The sequence below is a fragment of the Mastacembelus armatus genome, chromosome 8, assembly GCF_900324485.2.
Source record: "Mastacembelus armatus chromosome 8, fMasArm1.2, whole genome shotgun sequence".
Lineage (NCBI taxonomy): Eukaryota > Metazoa > Chordata > Actinopteri > Synbranchiformes > Mastacembelidae > Mastacembelus > Mastacembelus armatus.
The window spans coordinates 12,186,446-12,211,308 of record NC_046640.1 but is presented as its reverse complement, the minus strand read 5'-3'; the positions used below and the strand labels follow the sequence as shown (position 1 = coordinate 12,211,308).

At 38.0% G+C, this 24,863-nt stretch overlaps 1 protein-coding gene and 1 long non-coding RNA gene across 3 annotated transcripts in view; one reads left to right on the top strand and one right to left on the bottom strand.

The window, feature by feature from the left end:
• The window catches only part of LOC113141243 (uncharacterized), a 41,361-nt gene that overhangs the window by 10,955 nt on the left and 5,543 nt on the right, over positions 1–24,863 (bottom strand). The window lies entirely within an intron of this gene.
• On the top strand, positions 1,081–24,122 carry axin1 (axin 1). 2 transcript variants are annotated; one of them, XM_026325524.1, is made up of 11 exons: positions 1,081–1,235; positions 3,021–3,989; positions 8,003–8,143; positions 9,018–9,114; positions 10,224–10,361; positions 15,947–16,491; positions 16,589–16,750; positions 17,003–17,251; positions 17,429–17,536; positions 20,136–20,285; positions 20,847–24,122. In XM_026325524.1, the coding sequence occupies exons 2-11, from the start codon at positions 3,097–3,099 to the stop codon at positions 20,971–20,973; spliced, it is 2,610 nt and encodes an 869-aa protein (XP_026181309.1). In that variant the 5' UTR covers positions 1,081–1,235; positions 3,021–3,096; the 3' UTR covers positions 20,974–24,122. The 2 variants fall into 2 exon arrangements, with proteins under 2 accessions (XP_026181309.1, XP_026181308.1); XM_026325523.1 differs by having other exon boundaries at positions 16,586–16,750.

Sequence of the window (24,863 nt, the reverse complement as noted above, 5' to 3'; positions counted from 1 at the left end):
GACAGTCACACTCACACCAATGGGTCATTCAGAGACACCAGTCAACCTTACCCCTGGACTGTAGGAAGAAGCCAGACTAGTTAGAGAAAACAAACACAGAAAGGGAAAACATGCAAACTACACACAGAAAAGTGCCAGGTTCAGATGGGATTCAAGCCCAGAACATTCTTGCTATGAGGCAACAGTGCCAACCACTGCACTGCTGTGTTGCTTTGAGTGGTCATGGCACTAGTAAATGACGCATAAAGGAGACCAAAGATATCTCTGCATAAGACGTATCCACTGGACACCAGACAAAAATGTCACTGTTGGCACATTGTAACCTGGAAACTGTTTATTACTAATTATTAATCACTATGCATGTTAGTCAGGTCTCCTGTTGGCCAGTTGTCCATTAGGGTTTGACGTAAAATACCTTAAACTTCGGTATCCTTAAGTTTACCACTTATATTTCCTGCTCTGAGTGTGTTTAAAAAATGCCTCCATTCATCTTTAAATTGATTGTTATTGAACATACATCATTGAAATTTTAATAAACATTATAATATAATGGATCTTAGTAAATTTTATTTTTTGTATTAAAATTATAAAAAATTACTACTACATGTACGCTGACATGTACATGTATGCAACATGATGATGACTACTACTAGTGAGCTACTACTACTACGACTAGTATAATGCAAAGACTGCATTACAAACAAACCTGTGGCTACTGAGTTGCACTGTGGGAAATGTGGGATCAAGCCTTTTGGAGGCAAGCAATTAAATATCAGCACAGTTCAGCCTGCATCAGTTTTATCCTCTATGTCTACCTAGTTTAGCATAAGGCCCTGTATAAATGCCACAGTCTGCTTGGGGGCTGAGCACCCCTAAAAGTCTGACACTACAACCTGCCCTGGGCAACAATATCATCCTTTTCAAAATATCATTATAATACTTGAGAGAGAGAGCGAGAGAGAGAGAGGAAGGAAAAAAACAAGTCCCTGTTCTCACATGAACCAAAACTAAACACTGGCAATTTATGTAGTGAACGGGCGAGGCGCTGTGCATCATCAGCTGTAGCCTCAGCTCTGCACAGACAGTGAGAGACAGCCATGGAGAGGTGGAGAGCGGACTGCTTTCTTTGTTATTTCTAAAGTCCTGCCGTTCGCTACAACTATGACACTGCTCGCGGTGACTTGTGTCGCTCCACATGCTCAATGCAGTCGAAAGCAGCAGGAAGATTTCCACCGGTTAAGTATATGTCACTTTTTTTCCCCCCTTCCCTCAGCTCAGAGATTGGGATTGCGGTAGTCGGGAGATATGTGCCATCGCTTTGCTGGTTATAAATCTGTTCGGGAATTGATGTGGGATTCCCTCCGTGTCTTCTGACGGTAGGGGAAATGTCTGCGGTCGTCCTGTCATTCGTTTGCTTCAGCAGCTCTTTGCGGATACAGCACAGATATTAATAGGTGAATAGTGTGACAAAGTTGTGCACTTGTCGGTCGGCTGCTGAAAGGCCTGGCTGTGTGTGTGTGTGTGTGAGAGAGAGAGTGTGTGTGTGTGTGTGTGTGTACGGAGTTTGTTTCTGCCTCCCTTCCCCCACTCGCCGCTTCTCATTCTGGGGAGGCCAAGACTTGAATGTGATGAGAGGCTCACTTCAAAGCAGCTGATAGAGTTTCAGCACAAAAAGACATTATCGCAACTAAACCTTTCTAAATGCTCCCGTCTGCCCTGACACACACACCTGTGACCGCAGTACCGTTCATTTAAATAAATATTAATGCGCTAAGCGAACATCACTAGTGCCTGTGCATCATTACACCCAGTGAGCAACGAGCCACTTCATCATTGTTTTGAATTTTAACTCCGGCATTGATAAACTATGCATGAAATATGCTTGTTTTAAAATCGGGCCAATTTTTTTAAATGGTTATTTTCAGTTTAGCACACCTGGTCTTGTGCACATGCTGCTCATACTTGCTTGTGCAGGCAATAAACACTGTTGCCAGTTTTTTCCTCTACTGTCTTTGTTCAATCAGGAAAATGATTTGTAGCTCTATTAGACAAGACAGAGAGTGGGTGTGCCTTAAAGGGAGCATGATGGCAAACACTGATAATATTTGTTGTGGGTAAACAGTAAACCCAACTGTCAGTCTCATTGAAATTACAAATATACTGTTTTTAAAGTTAAATTCAATCCCCAAACCTTTACAATTAGGATATTTACAAAAGAACAAATGGGAAAATAATTATTTTTGATTTTGTTTCAAAATGTAATATAAACTGAAAGGCAAACAGAAGTGGCTTGATTTTTGATATATATGTTTTCTGTCCACTGTGAAAATTGGTACCTTTTTAGACTGTACTGACTGTTGTCTATAGAGGTGGACATCATATGGGTAGTTCTGTGTCTGAGGGACAATATCCAAGGACCAGGACGTATCTTTAAATCAGACACTAACATCATTAGGTACACTATTCTGCTGCTGACACACCACTACAATGGAAGGGGAATGAAAAAATAAGGAATATGACACACAAATCAATAAAGTATTAGTTGCAGTAGTGCTCTTACCAGCTAAGAGTAAAGAGATTAAGGCATCTCTGTTAGTGAATTTATAAACCTCAGGTGAATTTTCACTTATTGTAAAAAACTGCCTTCAGACTATCAGACCATATTGATAGCCTGAAGACTGCAGTTTTTAATTTCTGTTCATCTTTGTAGATGCTATGCAAAATCCTGGTATGTGTGTGTAGTTAGCATGTGGCCACATATTAACTACATGGAATTGTTTCAGTTTATTGTATTATTGCCAATTGAGTTATTACAGATTTTACCTGGTTTTAAATTAATGTTAATGTGAATTCACTTTTACATGGTATCAATCCATTGCTGCATAGCACTGTCTTTTCCTTTCCTTGAGAATAGGTATTAAGGTGTCATATTGTGGTACTGCCCTGTCAAGGCAAGCACTACTCAACCTTTAAGTGATAAGATGAAATTGAATCTCATTATATATTTTTCCTCCTCACAGGAGTTTTTTTGCTGTGGCATAAGTAGAGGTCTGGATCTAATAGTTGTGCAGTGTAGGCTCTACGAGAACGTGCTTTATGGATGCTGGGACTATGAGCATAAACAACAAAAGGGGCTACTTAGACCTAGGAGGCAGTTTTACTGAGGATGCTCCCAGACCTCCAGTCCCAGGGGAAGAAGGTGAGCTGGTGTGCAGCGATGGACGTCAGTACAGCAACCTTGGCTTCTTCTCAAAGAATGAGAGCCTCAAATGTGAGGCTTCTGTGGCTACACCCAGGCGACCTGACTTGGACCTGGGTTATGAGCCAGAGGGCAGTGCATCTCCCACACCACCTTACTTAAAGTGGGCAGAATCTCTTCACTCCCTCCTGGATGACCAGGATGGCATCCATTTGTTTAGGACGTTCCTCAAACAGGAGGACTGTGCCGATATACTGGACTTCTGGTTTGCATGCAGCGGCTTCCGCAAACTTGAAGCTAATGAGGGTAATGAGGAGAAGAAGGTAAAACTAGCAAAAGCTATCTATAAGAAATACATCTTGGACAACAATGGGATTGTTTCCAGACAGATCAAACCAGCTACCAAGTCTTTCATCAAAGATTGTGTGATGAAGCTTCATATTGATCCTGCAATGTTTGACCAGGCTCAGACTGAGATACAGACTATGATGGAGGAAAACACGTACCCTTTATTCCTTAAGTCTGACATTTATTTGGAATATACACGGACAGGAGGAGAGAGCCCTAAGCTGTACAGCGATCAGAGCTCTGGTTCTGGGAATGGAAAGGGACTGTCAAGTTATTTACCGACATTAAATGAAGATGAAGAATGGAGATGTGACCAAGAGCCAGAGGGGCAACCCGAGTGTGAACCCACACCAAGCAGCCAGCTTACTCTGAAGCTACTAATGGAGACAGCACCACAGCGAGTTGCCAACACTGCAGGATTCCAGGACAGTCACGAGTACAGGTAAATCCTCCCAGCAAGCTAGAAACCTTTACTTCAGCTCTAACTACATAGCTTTTCTCTGCAAACTGCTGAATTAGAAATAAACCTGAAAAACCCATACCACCATGAACACTGCATCAGGTTAAAAATGAAAAGAGAGTGAGTGTAGCACAAGGTACAACTGAGATAAAAGAAAGATGGTGTGTAAAATAATATTTTTTTTGCTTTTGGTGGTGAGGAAATGTCAGAGGTTTCAGAAGAACTTGGTTAAAGGCTGAACAAGGGTTCTTTGTGCTCCTTGTGCTGGTAGCTGAAACATGCTTGTTTTCTCATTGGATGGAGAGTTTGGTAGGGAAAATGTTTTCTGAAATCACTTTCTTAGAAAATTGTAATGTTGGCCACACTCTTTCTCTTCTTTTTAATTTAAAATCTTAATTTATGGAAATTATGTAATTATGATTGTATCATTTTTGCATTAGAATTGATATGAAAGTAATATTTTAGTCTACTCAATTGGTCGGACAAACCATTCCCATCATTACAAGTTGGCAGTTGCAAAAAGAGGTGACTGTGTTGGCCAACTATGTGTGCGTTTAGAACAGCAGAAATAAAACATTTGCCTCCATGTTTTGATGTGCGTTTCACTTTCACTGTGGAAGGTCAAAGTAGAGTCATCCAGATGTTGTTATAATCTCTGCAGTGCTGATTCTGCTGATGCCTGCTGACTGATGCTGCGAAACATTAACTTTTAGTCCAGTTTAGTGTGCCTGTAAATGTATAATTACAGGCCTGTACTAAAGTTCAGATTTAGGGATTGATCCAATGTCAGGTATTGTATCCTCGACCACATATTGAGGTTAAGTTGGTTCATTATACCTCCCCATCAGAATCACCAATATCTGTCTCACTGCTTGACTGTTTCCCTTCCTTTGAATTTTCTGCACTGTGTGGATGTTTGTGATTCTTTCAGATCCAGTTAGTCTTCTTTTGACCTAAAGCTGGTGCTTTGAATAATGGGCAGTTTTGATATGTCAGATTAGTTTCAAGTGATAAGTCCTTTGGTCGCAGCATGTACTTCCTGTTTACTCAGGTGCGCAGGATTGGAAAATAATTTTGTATAAGGAACTATAATACGTTCATACTTTCTACAGTTACAACATTACACTTGTTCACCTTGTTCATTCTCAGGTGATTCATTAGTCCTGCTGCATTTACTAAAGTAAGAGTGAAAGATCAAGTAATTACTACCACAGCTTAACACATCTACAATAAGTAATTAAGGCCACTTCCAGTAAAAAAAAAAAAAAAAACAAAAAACAAAAAAAACATCCAGTAACATGTGAGAACCTGAAAATATGAGAGAAAAAGTAAGAAAAAGAAGTCTACACAACTAACCACCACGTGCATTTCAGCCATTTGAGCTCATTTTCACATCATTATTTCAGCAATCAAGCATTTGGCTGGAATTACAGAAAGACACACTTCATTTTTAAATAGCCTTTTAGCATCACCTATTGGGTTTATGGAACTAAATTTTACATCAGCTGTGTCTGATCTCCTCCGAGACAGGCAAGAAAAGATATAAGACTTTCAGATCAGCTCTAAAAAAAAAAATCAAAAGACTTGAAAAAGACCTATACATTAATTTATGTTTTGGGAAGTTTGGGAAATGTGAACAGCTCTCTTTTGTTCTCATTCAAGTAAGATGTGTACTTCAAAGGCAAGACTTTATTGTCTTTGTAATTTTAATGAAAGTCGTTGTTGCCTTTTGAGGCCCAAATCTGCATACTAGACTGAAGTTGAGACAAACATTGAATAACAAAACAGAAAAACAATAGTACCGCCGCTCAATGTTTTTCTCAAATCAACATTATTATTATGGGATAAGTCTAAAATCTTACTTACTTTTATCTTACTTTTTAGAGCCAAACCATGATCATTGAGTCTGAGTTTGGACAGTTTTGAGAAAATAAATTTCTATTAAAAGTTTTTTTGTTTCACTTTTGTGTGTATTTAGCAGTTGAAATGAAAGGCAGGCAGGTGAGAAGGAAAGAGAAGAGAATGGCATGTGGATTTTGTGATAGCATGACAAGCAGCTGAGGACATCATGGCCAGATGTTCTCAAAGGTATAATATAAATAAAACCCACATTGATATGGCTGACAAAACATAGTTTCAGCATACTGTATGTGTTAAATACATGTTTATACTTGCCATGTAATCCTTCACCCTTGATTTGGCACCTGGTGTTGAATTGTTTTATATGGTGCTGTGGGATTTCTAGTTAGTCTGATGATACGTTTTTAAGATTGATTATTTTAAAAACCTGTCTATATAGTTCCAAAACCTGCCCAGAAACACAGCACAAAGATTTCCTCTAAGATTTGTGTTGTGTATTTTTTTACGAGTCCTCAGCAACATGGCATAATGCAGTTTGAAATTAAACTTGTTTTAATCATATTGAAAAATACTTGAATGACACTGAAAGATTCATCTTCTGTCTCTACATTTCTTTTTAATTGTCATAAACACCATTCTAAATGCTGATATCGATTTATCTGAAAATAGCTCATATTGCCAGATTTTATCAGTATGCCGATTAATCAGTTAAGCTCTTGCTAGGACGATGAGATAGATAATTAGTGATAGGTTGTGATTCAAGGATAGGTTAGTGTTTTTCCAAGTCTGCTTAAAATACTAGTCAGGGGTCCATATAAACATTAAGAGTAGTAAGCCACAATCATTCTTCCTGTTCATACTAGCTATTTATTGATCCTTCCCCTGTTTCCAATGTAATTGACAGACTGCATTCTGGGCAAGAAACACTCTGTGTTTGAAGTTGGTATGAGGCCTCAGCAGTGTGAGTTCATCAAATGGGCATCTTCCAAATTTACATGACTACAAAACTATACTGTACTGTCATTTTGTTTAATTTGTGGTTATGAGAAGTGTTGTGATAAATGCTTGGGGAACTATGAGCAGTGTAGCAGAACAGAACAGAACAGCTCCAAGAATCATCTCATTTGTCTTCCATCAAATAACAGTTTGCATTAGAAATATTTTCCCTCGTTCCCATGCCATTTCCTTTAATTTCTCATCAACAGAAATGTTGCCAAGTATAATCAGAACTTCAAGTCATTTTTGGTAGACTAGGCTTTTTATTGGTCCCAGCCCTCCACTGTAATTATTCAGTGTTGTTGAATATAAATGCTAATGAGAGTCAGTTGGTCACAAAGGTTTCATTTTGAACTCTGGGTGATTCTGCTTTCCAAACAGGGAAAAAATTTGGGATAAATGCTTCAGGGAATTCCAATTTGAATAAAAAGAGATGATGCCTAACATCTATAATTCATGTGTAGAAGTGTGTTCAGCAAAGTCAATGACTGAGAATATAAATGGTGTCAAATAAAGCCTCAGCATCTTTCTGTAGATGTTTTCTAGCATCAGTATAAGGCTGGTAGTTATACTCCACTTTTTAATACACCAGGACTGAATTTGGTGTATTCATAAAGGCTGCCATAAAGGCTTACCAAATTATCATTAGCCAGGGCAAATAAACTTACTCTGATCTGTTTAATAATTTTGCCAGATGAAAGAGGTTTACTGTGGTGGAAATATATTATTAGGGGTTTGAGAAAGAGCTTGTTGGCAGTTTTAAAAGTGACATAACCTGAATGGCATAGTGTAATTCATTTTCACTGAATGTGCATCAAAATGCCCATTTTAATGTCCCACAGCTTCAATGTGTGCTACATATATTCCTCCCTGTCTGGAGCATCACCTTCCCCGCAGTCTTCTAATCAAACTAGTCGAGCAGGAATGGAAGACCTTGGTGTTAACACTGACAGCTCAGACATCTGGCCTCTGCACAGATTTTCTAGTTGTGATCATTCATATACTATAATTATTATACCAAAGACCTGTGTACCGCCTCTTCTTCTAAATGCAGTTTGCCACCATATTTCTCACATATAGTCTGTTTCAGCAAATGAATCTCAATTCTCAGCATTTTCTGTATTTCTTGACTGTTACAGACATGCACCATGTCGGGAGCCCATCAACCCATACTATGTCAACACTGGTTATGCTATGGCTCCAGCTACCAGTGCCAACGACAGTGAGCAGCAGAGTATGTCCAGCGATGCAGACACAATTTCCCTAACTGACAGCAGCGTGTATGTATTTTATCATCTCAAACACACGCACATATGCACATTATGTACATTAAGGCAGTTATGCCAGGTCATAAAGTCAGCAACTTTGGCTGTAACACCAGTTTTATCGTGAAAATGGAAAACAGAATCAATTAGTGTTCAAGTATTCAAAATCGACATACATGTGCCATAGGTTGGCATTGATAGAAAATTTAGAAAACTGGCTTCATAATTGCTCTTCTGGTCAGAGTGTATGTAAAATGAAAATCTTAACCTAATGATCACATTTGCATGACACAAGAACCAGTTTAAAATCTTTCCAAAGTGATTCTCTTCGTATTTGCAATTCTTAACTTGCGGTGACCAAAGAATTGTTCTTTCAGAAACATTTCAGTAATTCACACATACAATAAGAGAGCAAAGACAATGTGTTGTACAGTGTGGCATCATTTTTCAAGCAGGACATGTATTCAAGCTTTGCATGAAACCAGGCATGTACTGATGAAAGACTGAAAAAATAATGTTTTTCTAGGTACAGAGATGGCACTGGGGAATTAAGCCAAAGAAACTTCAAAGCTTGCACAACTGCACAAAATGTGTTTGGCTGTTAAATAGCTAACTAGTCCAGAGCTTCCAGCAGGAGAGACTGTAAAACCCAGCATGACCAGTACCACATAGAATTAGACTCATAGATGTATCTATAATTTGCCAGACCACTTGTGGTGCAGGACACAGTAAGCATGTGAGAATACCTGTCCTGCTGTACTTTATTAATGAAGATTTAGTAGATGCTCATTTTTGCCAAAAATGTAGTGAAAAGCTTCTCACTTCAAAGCTGCCTGTGTTGTGTATTCATGGGGATGTTTTATAAAAATGTCTTTGTTGTTAATTCCAGAGATGCAGTTCCACCCTACAGATACCGCAAACAGTATCGTCGGGAGATGCATGAAAGTGCCAAAGCAAATGGGCGAGTGCCACTACCTCATATTCCAGTGAGTTATTCATGGGTTATTTCCTTCCCTCTCACTTTCTGCCTCTACACCTCTCTCTCTTTAACTGTCTGTCTCTGCCTTATTTTTCTCTGCTTCTACCATTGGAAATGTGCATATTTAAGCTCTGCTGTGTCGTAGGGCCTGTGATGGAGCATAAGAATAGCTGATGGTGAAAGAGAAGGCTGTCTAAATGCAGCTTGATGCTTTCCTAAGCTGTATGCGCTGAAGCCTAGCAGACATGAATCCTCCCCTGTGACAGCCTGATGCCTCCTTCTGTAGCTTAGGCTGTCTCTTGGTAGGAAAACCCCAGCCCTAATTAGGCCTCGGAGTAAAGAGTCAAATTAAAACTCCACACCTAGCATTCTATTAGGATGCATGATGTGACTGTATAGTAGCAGACAAATCCCCGAAGCATAGGTTTCACATGTCCCTGCCACAACAAATTAATCATCATTTCACGTCACTGGCAATAAAAGGAGTGACAGGGTGTACAGATTGTGTTTTTTAATGTCACTTTGTTTTCCATCCTTCTATATAAATTGGTTTAATGTTAATAATTAACACCTTTTAATTACAATGATTTCTACACTATAACTGGTGCTAGCTGGAGAAGAAAAATGTCACACACGCCTTATTACCAAAATAATGTGTGTTTAAAATGATGCCGTATTTATGTTTATGTTCCCAAAGTTGTTTTGGTCTGTGAAATCCAGGATGAGTTCTTTTTACTGTGGAAATCCTTATCAAATAGATATTATGTTATCAAAGCTTGCAAAGCAATTTTGAATGGAAAGTGTGGCTCCAACCTCTTTTTCAAATTCACACAGAAGGCATGAATGTCACTGAGGCCTGATCAAACTTATAGTACGTAGTATAGCAAATGTAAACATGATGTCTGCATTACATTGAGTGGGGAAAAAAGAATCAGCTTCAGCATTAATGTGAATCCCTTTGGCAGTTTAACACTTGACACTGCACAGTTAATGTTTTCTGCTTATGTTTTAGTTCTTTCTTATAGTCACTGACAGGATGTAAATGGTCAAGGTGGTGCAACTGCCCATGCACTGGTGCCAAAAATGCACTTACAATATGATTTTTTTTTCCTCCAGCGCACAAACCGGATTCCAAAGGACATACATGTGGAGCCAGAGAGGTTTGCTGCAGAGCTGATCAGCAGACTGGAGGGCATACTGAGGGAGAGAGTGGCCCAAGAGAAGCTAGAGGAGCGGCTAAAGAGAGTACGATTGGTATGTTGATTTTATTTTCTGAACTAGCTCCTGGTGTTTAAAGCACAGCCAGGCCCACTGTTTTGATAATTGTCTTCAGCACATGTGAATAAGCACCATCTTTCAGGAGTTGTAGTTGGGTTCACAGTGGGAAAGCACTGTCAGTGACCTCTAATTCTCATAATGTAATCAGGGAACAAGAAGAAACGTGTTTTTGCTCTTAGCTTTTGGCAGGGTGGCATTATCTTGTACTCAACAAAGTTAAACATTCAAGTCATGTGAGGTTCTCTTGGTATTTGGTAAATGTTACAGCCACCACACCATGTTAGTTTCTAGTCACAGCAGCTGACTAATATTCAAGAGAAAAAGAAAGTGAAGTGTGAAATAGCATTAACAAATATCATCATTGATGACTTTTTTGTGGATTAATTGATTACCATGGCAGCAAAATGTCAGAAAGTAGTGGTAAATACCATCAATGAATTAACAATAAATAACATACAGAAAATATTTAGTTTACTATTATTGGTATATAGAATCAAGAGAAGCAACAAATTTAAAAGCAACACATTTGAGATGCTTCAACCAGAGAATGCTTGGTCTTTTTGCTTAAAATTGGCTTAAATATTCAGATAATTATTTTAACTGACTAATTTTTTCCATTTTTGTTTATATAAATGCATTTTTTGCTTTCTCAACATTAGACAATATGTGAAACAATTCTGATTAAAGCTGTGATGTCAATCTTATTTTTACCAGGTATTCTTTAAATGTTAAAACATCAGAGGACACTTTTTTTTACTCTAGTAACTTTTATCTACTTTAATAAAAGAACGATTAAATAAATTATGACCATAGATAATACACTGAAAAGCAGTTGGTTAAGGAGTGTTAGTAGATATTACCAAAAGCATATTTCTGAGCCAGGAAGTGAGATGTGTACCTGGCCGTTGGACTTAAAGTTTTTTGTAACAAAGGTGACTTAAATCCGTCTGGCCTTAATGAAATTAATGAGGCCATCCATTTGAATTGGGAATAAAAACACATTATGAATCATTTGGAGCATTCTGTCCTTGGCCTGTCAGCAATCTGGCTATGTTGATCAATCAGATAGAGCACCTGCACGCTCGGCCACTTTTAAGCTTGGAACAGTATGGAGCCTGTTTGATGTCACTTGAACAGTGATGAAATGGTTGCTACCACAAATGAAATCTCCCTCAGTACACAGAACCCACTATTAAGTCTCAAGGCAGACAATTTATGTGGTTTGGCACTGAAAGGCCATCACACAGTTCGAGGTTTGCGTTATTAAACCTGGAGGCAAGCATGAAATAACTACATTTATCAAGTGATACTCTGCATCTGGAAAAGTAAATGTGACCGTAATTTTCAGAGGTATTAAAATTACATGGATTAAAAAAAATCCACCATCTGGTTAAAAATTGATGTTATCATTTTATTGCTGTGAGGAAAAGAGCTACAGTCTGATTTCTTGAGGATGTGAGTAACTTTTCTATAATGCTGTCACACAGTGTGCTAAGAATGAAATTATGGCTTCACCTAATGTAATTTTTTGGAACAATGGGCCTTGTGGTCCAGCTATGCGCTGGATAATTCACACACAGGAGTAGGAGCTTGCTGTTCACAAAAGTAATCCAGTGACTAAGACTCATGTGAGCAGGATGATCATTACTCATCTGAACCTCTTTCACCACCTAAACTGACCACTTGAGCATCAAATATCTGATGTTGTTTGTCAAGGATTTATATTTTTTCAAATGGTAAAATGTGCTCAGATGAGGATGTCATAGTTAAATGGTAACTGTAACTTCCACTGGGTTCACGTAATGCAGATATCTGGATCTGGTGTTGTGGTTAGATTTATCATGCCATAAACATCAATAAATGATCAGTAATGGTTTAAAGTGAAATATTTTCTGCTGCAGAATAATATAAACTCACAAAATGTCTATCACTGTTGAAATGATGGGCTTCTGATACTACAGCACAAAATGAGTTAACTCGTCAATCATCATTAGAAGTTATTAGAAGTAAAACACGTAACAGTGTAATTATTAATAAACAGCCAATAAATGTATCGTGTACTCTAGCCACTGTTCCTATATTATTTTGTTCATACTGCTGTTTATCATAATTAGTAACCTACAGCACAGGAAACAGACTTATTATTAGTACCTGTCCAACAGGACATATTTACTCATTTTAAAAACTGACTGACCAAGGAAAGTACAGCTGTACTGTGTCCATATTAGGGATGGAAATTGATAAAGTTTTATTGATACCAGTACCGTTATCGATTCTGCTTGTGGGTTTGATTCTTTATCTTCAAGTGAGCGAGTGGACACGGCCATATAGACGCAAACACAAGTGTGGCTCAGGACACCAAATGCTGCACACGCAACGATATGGAAAAGACAGTATCGCTACCTGTGTGTAATAACAGGCTGTCAGCTTTTAAAATGAAATGGATGAAAAGAGAGAACATTTGTGTAGTATTAGATTTTTTTTTAGTCAAATGAAGATCTACTAAGCCTGCTGTGTGGCAGTGCTGTGTTGTTAACACAGGACATTTACCCTCCTGTAAAGGACTTGCTGTTTGGTTGAGAAGCGCTGGTATTCATGCATTTGTTTCATCAAAAGATTTCTCAACATTTTGCAGGTGCTTTGATTATTTTACATTAAGCAGCACTGCAGTCATATTTATTCATGAAATGAAGCCAGGCTTTGTACCACTTCTCCCGCTCTGCCACGACTCCCTTTTCGTTTCAAGTTTTAACCCATGGAGATGCAAAGTTTGAGGTCCTGATGGACGCGCAACTGTCAGAAAAAACATGTCGGCATCAATAAGAGAAATTGATACGGAGGCATATGATTCTGAGTGACTGGAAAATTTGGTACCGTTTCTAAATTGGAACTGGGTCTCGATTCCCATCCCTAGTCCATAATTCACAGAATAATCAATAAAGTTTTAAAGTTTCATTATTCCTGCTGCAAAAGTTCAGTCAATCTGTGAGGTACTTTAGATTTTGATATTAATTGTAAAATGTAACATCAGTTTATGCAATGAATACAATAACCTGGACCAATAATTAAAACAATCAGCCACATCAGGATATGAACTGCTAACCTGCCATTTCTCATCCCACTGTTGCAACCACCATGCTCTCAGGATACTTGGCGCTAAAGAGCACAACTCTGAAGAAAGACTTGCACCGGTCCCTGTGTTCAATGCAGTGACTGACAAGGTGTCACGAAATTGTAATTTTGTCAAAAACTATTCATACTAGAGCTGAAATTACTTCAATGCTAGATTCACATTTTTTGTGGAACATCCTAGTGTGCCATTTATCGAAATAGAAGGAAAAAATACACTGTGAGATCAGGTTAGACCGAGGGGCAGAGACAGGATCTGAGAGGAGCAAGTTAACATCAGTGACTACAGGAAAAGACAGCATGCCTGTCAAGGTTTAGTTTAACCAAACCTATGTACCTAACACTGAAAGGCTGCCGGGGCACTATGGATAGAGACCCAGGTCTGCACCAGCAGTACATCACTTTTTATCATTTCAATCAGAATCTGTCCAATCATTTATCGGATTAATATAACATCATTGTAATTCTTCGACTTAGAAATTGTGCAATAAACCCTGTGTACCAAATCGTCTTCTCCAGGCACTGCTTCCTCATCACACCCAGATTAACTGTCAGTGATTGCCTACTATTTCTTTTTTTTTAGATTGAGGCAGGGTGTCTGCCCTAGCAAATAGCCCATCAGCAGCTCAAAAGTCTGAAAATATCATTGACAATAGGTTACAGTAGCATCATAACTGCTAAAACTTTAAGGAAATCCCTTTAGATCCACACAGCAATCACACTGAAGCACCAGCAGCTCATACAGTGCTTTTCTGCAGGTTATAACTTCAGGCATGGGTTGTCAAGCTTGTCTTATAAGATACTAATTTGTTCAGTTGAATTGTGCTTTAATTCATCTACTCAAGCTCCAAGTCATGTTTTGCTGAGCAGGTAGCTCAATCAATCAATCAATACATTGGCAGCATAAACTGAACTGTATACACAGATACAACACAAAGTGAGGCGAGTGTGTGGCTGTTTGAGTGTGGAGAAGTCAGCCAGTGTTCATATCATGAGACTACTCTGCGTGAGAATGAGATAATGCGTAAACACGCGATAGTAACACGTGGAAACAAGCTACATAATGTGTGTAAATAAACTATGTAATCCGTAGGAACTAGATAATTGTGCGTGGCCATGAGCTAATGTGTGGGAACAAGATACTGTCTTGTGTCCATGACTTAAAAAAATGGTCATGAGATGATTCATTTCCCAGATGTGACAGGATGCTCATTTTTGAGTTATGCTGTTTAATAAGGGTTGAATGTAGTTAATTATGTCTGCACTAATGATTAGAAATCTAATATCATCATTTCTCCTGAATGAACTGCATAATTTGATATTCATTTGACTTCAATCACACAATCTGTTGAGCACTATCGAGATGACAAAATAATAGGGCTATATTAAATTATGAAACAGAAAAAAAAAAACTTATCAGTCAGAGGGAGTTCAGATTATGTAGGAAAAGACAGAGTCCCTTTGTGCTGTCCTCAATGCAGTTACAGCAAACGGATGGTGAACATGAGGCAGTAACAAGTAACGAGTGTTTTTGGCATGTTCACAAGTGAGGGTTTATTTAATTATTAACAAACTGACATAAAAAGTTTGGGCATGGGCTGGATAGAAAAATAAAAGTGAAACTCCTGCCTACTGTTGTCTTTCCACTATGTTTCTTTGTTCTCTCCTCTCCCTTTGCTCTCTGCCAAAGTGTTTCTAACGTTACACAGGATGCATTACAAATTAAAGCTCAATCATATGGCGCTCACTGCTCCAGCTGCATTATACACATTGTTCGTGGTTTCAAATCTTTGTGGACAGTACTACTGATTATCCTGTAGTTTGCATTTGTCTGTTATATAACATATCTGTTTTGTCACAGTGAATGTAAGGATTAGAATACACATTTTTGATTCAGAATTTAATTTTGTCACACTTTTACAATAATTGTGGTTTAAAATTCTTATGCCATGTGAGGTTTCAACTTTGTCAGGTTTAGATACTGAATATTTCCATCCACTGCTGTTTTATTTCATCGCTGTACATTCTCCATCAGCTACATTGCTCATTCAGAATTCTTGTAGCATCTCATCTCAGTTAAATCTGAGTGTTGAAGAGCTGTAAACTGTGAATTGGTTGAACTTGTTGTTACTTGAAACAAGAGAAGTGTCTGCCCACCACACTCTTAGATCTGCTTGTCTGCAAAACAATGCAGTATAAAATAGAAGCATCTGATGTGAAAATCTGCCATCTGCAGTTTGAAATAAGTACAGCATGTGCAACCTTATTCAAATTTCAGTTTTGTCAAATACATTAGGGAAAAATGTGTCAAGAATAAAAGATTTATTATGTTTAAGCTTTTTCCACAAAACACAAAAAAAAGATTTGTTTTTCATATTCAAATTCTTTTTTCCTCTAAATAGTGTATATGTGTTTGTGTTTTTGTACAAAAGGAAGAGGAAGGTGATGAAGGCCTAATGTCTACAGCCACAATATTGCCCAGTCACAGAGTCCCCCCTGGTGCTTATCTGCAGAATTACAACTCCCGCTGTGCTGACATCCCCTACACTGGCCCTTTTCTGAAAGATGCTCACGAAGAGAACCCTGAGAGCATCCTGGATGACCACGTCCAGCGAGTTATGAAGACTCCCAGCTGCCAGTCACCAGGGACTGGCCGCCATTCTCCCAAATCACGCTCACCAGATGGTTTCCCAGGGGGCAAAGGGATGGGACTTGGAATACCTCTATCGTCAGGTCAGGGTAAACATCCATCGAGGCATGGCTTCAAGGGAGAGACAAGCCACCTGTACCACCATAAACACATGCACCACATCCATCACCCAGGCATCGTCAAGCCCAAAGAGCAGGTGGAGGCTGAGACAGCCATGCGTGTGCATGGCAGCTTTCCCTGGGGCATGGAGACGAGTAATTATGGATCAAAGTCTCGCAACTATGCAGATGGCATGGGATTCAGCCACCTGGAGCATTCAGGTTATAGGTATGCATCAAACTCAAGCAATAAACTTTTTGTCACTATTGTGTACAAAACGCTCTGTTTTGCTTATTAATGATTCTTCTCTCCCATTGTACAGTAGCAAAGGCAGCACACAGTTTAAAAGAGCATACAAGAAAGGAGACGATGTACGCACTTACGACATATCGGGGCATGCAGAGGAGACAGAGAAAAACCAGAAGATTCTTTTGTGGCTGATGGAAGGACAGAAAGAAATAGCTCAACATAAGAAGAGCCCATATGGGTCGGTGCATTTTTTTTTTTTCATATTTACACAAATTAAATCATGTGAATAGGCACATTCCAGCCTCAGTACCATTGTCATATTGTGTTCTTATTTTGGTTGTGTGACCCTGAAGGAAATCTCTTTTTCCACTATGCTTGTTTTGTTTATTTATGCCCATCACAAATTAAAGGAAGGAATGAAAAGGATAAAAATCCACTTTAACTACTCTTGTTTTGTTTAACTCAATTGCTGATATCATTCAATTATTAGAAGTACCACTGGATCCAGGAAGACCACAGGTCATGAGGGATCTCGTCTCAGCTCGGCGGAGCGAACAGGGTTGGTGCATGCTTGCATCAATACCCAACTGCGGAACAATGTGCAACCGTCTCACCCTTTCATCCAGGATCCCACCATGCCCCCCAATCCAGCTCCCAGCCCTCTCATCCAGCTGGAGGAGGTCCGCCGGCGGCTTGAAGAGGAGAAGATAAAACCTGGGACTTTACAACCAAAGCAAAGGTAAGGGAATATTCATCAAAATAATCAGCATAGCGTTTCAACAAAATTTATTTATCTGGATCCACACAGAAAGATGCCTGATCTGTCCTCATATATTCAAAAACAAAATAGTTCTCTAGCCTGTGTGCTTTTTAGGAACAGCCTGTCTTTAACTATTGGGGTTGTTTGGTTCCTCAGGTATGTGATGGAGGTAATCCAGAGGGGTCGCACTGCAGTCAGGCCTGCACTGGTCCCTCCGCTCAGCGTGGTGCCCACTGTTTCTGACAGCGAGGTCTCCGAGTCTGAGTATGTCCAATGAGTTCTACCAGTAATTTTTCTCACTATCTCCAAATGTCCCATGGAAACTGACTTCATTTCCCTTTCTCATCACTGCTAGTTTTGTTACCAAGAGACCTTTAGAAACAAGTAATAAGACATTTCTTTGCCTGATTTCTTCCTGTGTGCTGCATGTTTGTCATTAGATAGTGCCCGCCACGTTATCATCTTGTCTTCTCGAATTTTTCCCTGTATTCATTAGTGTGGTGATAAGATTCAATCAGCATCCACATATTCATTGTCCGCTAAAGATGGTAGTTGATACATGTCATGTTAGGTCAGTGGAGGGTACAGTGATCAGTAATGTAGAGTAGAGTATGTATGTAAAGTTGTCCAGAAGAAGAAGAAGAAAAAAAAAAAAAGAAAAAAAAAAAAAAATCAATAATGGGAAATAATATAAAATGACATATTCTCATAAAAAACAGTTGTTTTCTAGACTGGGACAATTTGGGGTGCATTATCACACCTCTATTATGGCCACTTATAAAAAAATTATTTTCAGTGGTCACAATGTAAACTGTAAAAATACTGTAACTTGGATCATACTTGATGGTTGAAAACAGCAGATCTCTTACTTGCTATTTCCAGAAAGACGATCATATAGGAACTAGCAGTGTACACTTTTCTATGTTCTTGCAGAGACAGAGTAGCTGGGGTATTGAAGACAGGGGTAGTTTTTGATGTTTTGTAAGAAACATGTTTCTGTTTCATGTTTGACTGCCCTCTCAGATGGGTACTTAACAGATGGAGAGGAACTGAGGTAAGAGGCAGATGAAAGGCAGATTACCTGGCATTGCCAGTGGATGATGCCTCCAGTCAGACCTGTGAGGACTGGGGCTCAGTAGTTGGTGTGTCTTGGGGGGTGTGTGTGTGTGTGTGTGTGTGTGTGTGTGTGTGTGTGTGTGTATCACAGCTGACTGAACCTTTCACTACCTCCGATGTTCAAACTCAAAAATGCCTGAAAGATAGCTGAAAGGCTAGAACTTGAAAGATATGTTCATGTAAAAACAAGGTGCTAGTGTTATGGGAATTTTTTTACTCTCACATTTTTTTACAATAGGAGTAAAATAGTAAAAGTATAAAGCACCACTTTATCAGTAAAACATTTTAATTTCAGTAGCAGTACTACCACAAATACCAGTAAAACACCAGTTTTTAAGTAATGTATTACGTTACAATAATTATATTAATTTCAAACTCGACCCTCAGACAATATCAAGATGACCATTAAAATTATGCTGAATTAGCTATCCTTTTGCAATTTATTAATGGATGTATGAACAACTATGATTTCATTACTATGATAACTGAAGAAATCATAAAAATGCAATGTTTCACAAGCAGGTTCTGGTAATTGACATCTTACTGTGATTTCAAAATTATGGCTGTTTACCTGTGATGAATGGAGAGATTGTTGGAAGTGCAAGTTACACTGGATGTATCGTGTCTGTGTTTTTGGGTTGAGTTACAAATATCATGAGGAGGACTATTTTTGGCACAAACTGCAACAACTGGTTGCTAAGGGAGAGCTTTAAAGGACCTTAATTGTCTCCATGTGCTGTTTCACAGCAGAAAAAAAAAAACTACACCAATAAAATAATCACAAACAAGGAGCAAGGTAACATCTAGTATCTCAAGAACTTTATTCAGCTGAATTTCTAATGTAACACACTAAATTGTAAATACTCATTTAAGCCAGTGTAAAACTGGCCATAATCCTGCATGTTGTTGTTAGGACATACGGATGTACTTTGTTAATGTTCTCCCACAGTAATGTGATGACACTGACATCACTCTGCTGTGAGCTAGCTTTTTCCATTTTTCAATTTGTATTGAATGCTGCTCTTAAAACTCATAGCATTGTGTTAGTCATTACACTGCTGATACAGCTGGGGAAAACTACATTTATATCCTGTAGTACATTCATCACGAGTTATGATGAAAAGAGTTATATGGTTACTCAGGCTGATATCTGGCAAAAATAAATTGAAATCACTAAGAATGACATTACCTTATTGTGCATTTTGGCACACAAAAGGCTGCTGGTAAAACATCCTAAATGCTAGACTACCCTCATTTACTTAAACTACCTCTAGGCCGAGTCATAATTCACTCTTCATTAACAGACCTATGCCTGGTTGCAAGCTCTTTCAATGGTCAGTTTACCCCAAATACTGGATATTTCTGAGTTTCTCTTACTATGGTGGTATTTCACCTTGCAGGTATTTATGGGTATATGTCCTGGGTATATATCCCCATATATCCTCAAAAACTCCAAACTCAATCTACCTTGACTGACACCTACCACAAATTCCATCCCCTTTGTGTTGATTTGTCTGATCTGCTGCCTTGCCTGATGTCCTTTCTATCATACACACAAATATATGTTAACGTGTGTTTGCCTTGTTTACTTAGTTCTTTCATCCTTTGATTTGTAAAGTACTGTATACAATAATTTGTCATTATTTCCCCAGCTACACATTTACTGATGACTGTAACTGTGACTCCCCTTAATCTTACCATAGATAGATATATTTACTAAATTGTTTTCTGTCTTTCGTATTTGCAGACATAAAGCCACTAAAAAGCAACCATGTGAAAACACTACTGTGGCCTATTACTTCTGTGAGGAGCATATACCATACAGGACATCTGTCAAAGGGAGGATCATCACTCTGGGCCAGTTCAAAGAACTGCTAACAAAGAAAGGAAACTACAGGTAAAATTTCTGGCAGTATTTGTTGTTTTTCAAGAGACAAATCACAGCTAACAATTTTACTTTGTTAGCAAAGCAGGATTGCATTTAGAGTGTACTGTCTATAGCAAAACCTGCTGTGACAGTCTGAAATGTTTGGAGTTTTTAAAAGTTAACATGGCTGGGGTTGTCTAGGGGATAATTGGGAATGAATAATATTATAATCAAGACATTGAAATTAAATTGTCAGGTTGTTGGTAAAACTTCTGTTTTTTTATGACCTTAAAATTACTTTAAAATTCATACTTAAGTTTGACTGGGTTTATGTTCTTTCAACATATGTAACTTTCAAGACCATCTGCTGTACTGATGCAGTATTTGTCAAATTATGCAGCTATGATGAATTACAGCATGGTCTATTGATTAAAAATGAAATATCTGAAGTAGTTGTCTGTCTTGAATACCTCAAATTGGTTTCTAATATCGCTGCTGTTAGATAACCTAGATTTTGTCTGCAGAGCACAATATAAGCGAAAGTGACAGCTTTTCACTTGGAGAAGTTAACTTCATTCTTTGCCTTTGCAGGTATTATTTCAAGAAGGTAAGCGACGAGTTTGACTGTGGAGTGGTTTTTGAAGAGGTACGCGAAGATGATGCCATCTTGCCCATCTTTGAGGAGAAGATTATTGGGAAAGTCGAAAAAATTGATTGAAGCGCACGTTGAAGAGGAAGGAGTCAAAAAGCGAGAGACAGACAGAGGAGCAATTATGAGGAAGTGAAGGATGGAGGAGCAGAGAAGAAGGTGATACAATCGAAGAACTGAAGAGCAAAGCAGTGGTCAGAGTGTGAGCTGTAACATTTGAGGCCTGGGAACATCTCTGTAGTTATGTTGGAGAAGAAGACAAAAAAGACCCAATTCACTTTTTAGGGGTGTAGTGTAGCATTGTGAAGTTTACTAGACACATCAAGAACAAAGTGCTACTAAAACTACATATTTTTGATATAATATATCTGAGGCTGTCCTTTCTAAGTAACTGCACTCAGAATTTTATATGTATTCTATACCAGATATGTACAGTTTGTGTTGAAACAAAAATATTTTATATCTATTTAAGAATTTAAAATGCTCATTTTCAGTCCTCTTGTAGCAGAAGTGTTGTCCCCACAATAGGACAGTTTTTTTGTTTTTTTGCATTTATTGTAAGAGCCCCTTTGGACTCCAATGTTTGTGCTCTTCTAAGTGCTTTCACTACTTTGCTTACTAATGTTTTCAGTCTGCCTGCACTTTTATTGTATGCCACTGTCTCAACACTGCAACATGTAAACATGAGTGACCAGAAAATAGAAAAGCCTACACACTCACAATTCACTGCAACAACACAGCATCTTAAAATATTACTTTTAATAATGGAATGTGGAGAGTTTATGATCATATAGGAGTTTCACATTTAAAATACAACATAATCTGAGTGAACCATTTCTTTAGTATAATGCAGTCCAGCGTAACCGCAGCACAAACTCAATCTTAACAATACAACACAATAGGATCAGTTCCTCCCTGACGCAGTCTCAACAGAAATTAAACATCATAGGTTTTAAGGTTATTATTTATTGCAGAGCTACTTTATTTGATTGTGTTGTTGTAGCTGTACGGGTTATTTTATATTTCTGGTTATCTACTGTATACTGCATGTTAAATGTAGCTTATGGCACATTTTATGTCATCCACTGTATTGTTTAAACCCAATTCTTTTTTTTAAACTTAACCCAGTTGACGTTTAAAGAAAATAATCTTGGAATAACACCGTAGATGCAATAATACTGTAAAATAGATATGATTGAAAACTACAAGTTGAATATCTATGCAAATTGGTTTGTAATTTTGTTGCCCTTATCCAAATACTAAAGTGTAGCTTGTATATTAATAGGCAACATTAGGTAAATGTCCATAATATTTAGAGGTTACACATAAGAACTAATTGCTTAATTTACATGTTCAAGTGATACTTGGACTTAATAATACTTAAATTTTGGCGTTAAGGTCATCAGCGCAGTTTTACGTTTCCTCGGTTTGGTGATTAATCTGTGTGTGAGCAATGTGAACCTTTCAGAAACAGCAAACATATCTGAAAAAAAAAAAGAATTAGGGGAATGCCACATATTCAAATTTCTTTTGATTTTTTTCAACTGACTAAATTTTTAGTTTCTAAAGTCAAACAGGGTCTTTAGCTTTAAAGGTTAATGCATAAAAGCTACTTTTCTGCACATAGACTTGCACACTCCAGGTCATGCTTGCAGTTCAGAGAGGTCCTTAAACTCGTTCATCACAGGTCATAGGCACAGCATTTTAACGAGAAGGCCAATGAATGTCATCACAGCACTTATCAAAAGTTGAAATGTTTGTGCAATAGATTACGTAAAGACATATGTATACATACTTGGTGTTGGTCTATCATTTTACAGACATGTGGAGGATGGTCCAGTATATTTAGATTTCTCTGATGTTTCTCTGGAAGAAGTTTTTGTCCATGGGAGTTGATGAGGGCTAATAGAAATTTAGAATTTTAGAAATTACCATTACAGTACATCAACTTTTTTCTAGCTTCTTTGTCATTTACGTGTTAATTTCTATTATCCCAAATACCTACCATGTTAAACCTTTAATCATTGCTTTGTTGGTTGATCAGTTAAGAAGGGGGCAGCACTAACAGCTGATCTTTACTCTGGAGCCTTCTCTAGCTTATCACAGCTACATCTGGTGCCTGGCAAGAATTATCCTTTTAGTGCAAATGATCAGATTTTGATAGGTCACATTACACCAAAGAGAAAAAGTAGCTGGTAGGTACAGGTTTGAATTACCCTTTCACATTTTTATTCCTCCTCATTTTTACTAGTGTCTTTGTAATGAATGTTCATGTTGAAACACTGATGCTGTAGTCTTGCATGAAAGACCAGAATATTTTGCACTGGACAAGATGTACAGTATAAGGTTGCAGAATTTTTGATGCATCTTGATATGAAAACATTACCATCTGGATGAAAGACATCATGAAGCTTCCAAGACATTCAGATCTTACTACTGCAATATTGTAGAAAATGTCCAAGGCAATTCAAATTCGCTGTGCCCCCTGTTTCGCAATCTAGATGACACTTTAGCACTGGAATAGCAAATTGAAAATAATGGGAATTGCTGGGGGAGCTACATGACGTTAAGAATCTTTTTTCCCCCCCTCTGTACTTTCTTCGTGCTGGAGTACATATGAGGAATGTGCTATAATAAAAGCCTTCTCTGTTATGAAATAATAGAAAGATGAGCAGACCTTGAATCCAGAGTATGGTACTGTGTTGTACTATTGTTTCATAGAAACCCAGTATAAGATTTTGTTTTAGATGCAGTTCCAAAGCAGCTGTTTTTTTATTCCTAACTTAAAATCAGTTTAATATATTTTAAGTACATGATCAAGTCAAATACTGTTGTGTTATCTTGATTATTGTTTATTTCTTTTGAAATGTAGATCTATGTATCTGTTGTGATTCTTACTGTGAAAGCCCCAAAAGTGAACTTCCCTTATTTAAGAAATGTATATAATAAACATCAGTGCCTTTATTGCATTGCTAATGGTGTGACCTTTAGTCATATGTGTGGACATAAACACCAGAGACTAGCTTTATATTTTTGTTATTGTTGAGACTTTTTTCTGAAGTTTGTGACAGTTCAATGTTTGTCACTATTTCACCTTCTCTATGTAAATATATACAAGGTAAACTGTCATCAACCAGCAGCCCAGTCAGCACATTCAATACCCTGGACCTGTTTCTGTTCACTAACTAGCATGGTTACCATTTAAAGGTACCTGGACAGTAAATAAATACATGCAATAAACCAGCGCTGGAGTTCTGTGTGGCATTTATCCACCTTCAGCATTTACTGCTCATATTCATAAGTGGTGGATGTTTTATTCATTGCAAGCACACCAAAAAGCATTTTAAATGTGCCAGATGACTTTGTTATCTAGCAAATCAGTTTGTGCAGATCATAATTAAAATGGTGTCCAGACCCATCCTGCTGGATACTTTACTTAGAATAAAGTATCTAGTAGGTAAGTAACTTTTTTTTTTTTAATATCTAGGTACTAGATATATTTATTTTTAGGTTAAGGATAGCTGCAGGGGTTTGCTATGGACTGAAGATGGCGCTCTTAGCATCTCGTTGCAGAGCATCTCACAATGATCCTTCCACCAAAACATTCAGGATAAACATATTGGAATATATACTGACAAAAGATGATCAGGGATCAGTGTGGTTTACTGGACAAACAGAAAATAACTATTTGAATACAGACCAAAATATCAGCATTAAGGAAGTTACACTGAAGATCCTTGGGTACCCAAGGCTTTACAGCAGAAGTGTAATAAACAGAGCTCCACCGCTGCACTGCAGGTGTTTGGAGGCGATTATTTTATACCTCTCAAAGACACAGTATGACTTCACCATAGTACCTGTTGTTTCTTTATGTTACTATTGATGAGATCTCTCTGCAGCATTCTCACCTCCCCCTGTAAACACTATTTGTTTCATTCACTCTTTCCTTTGAGTCATAG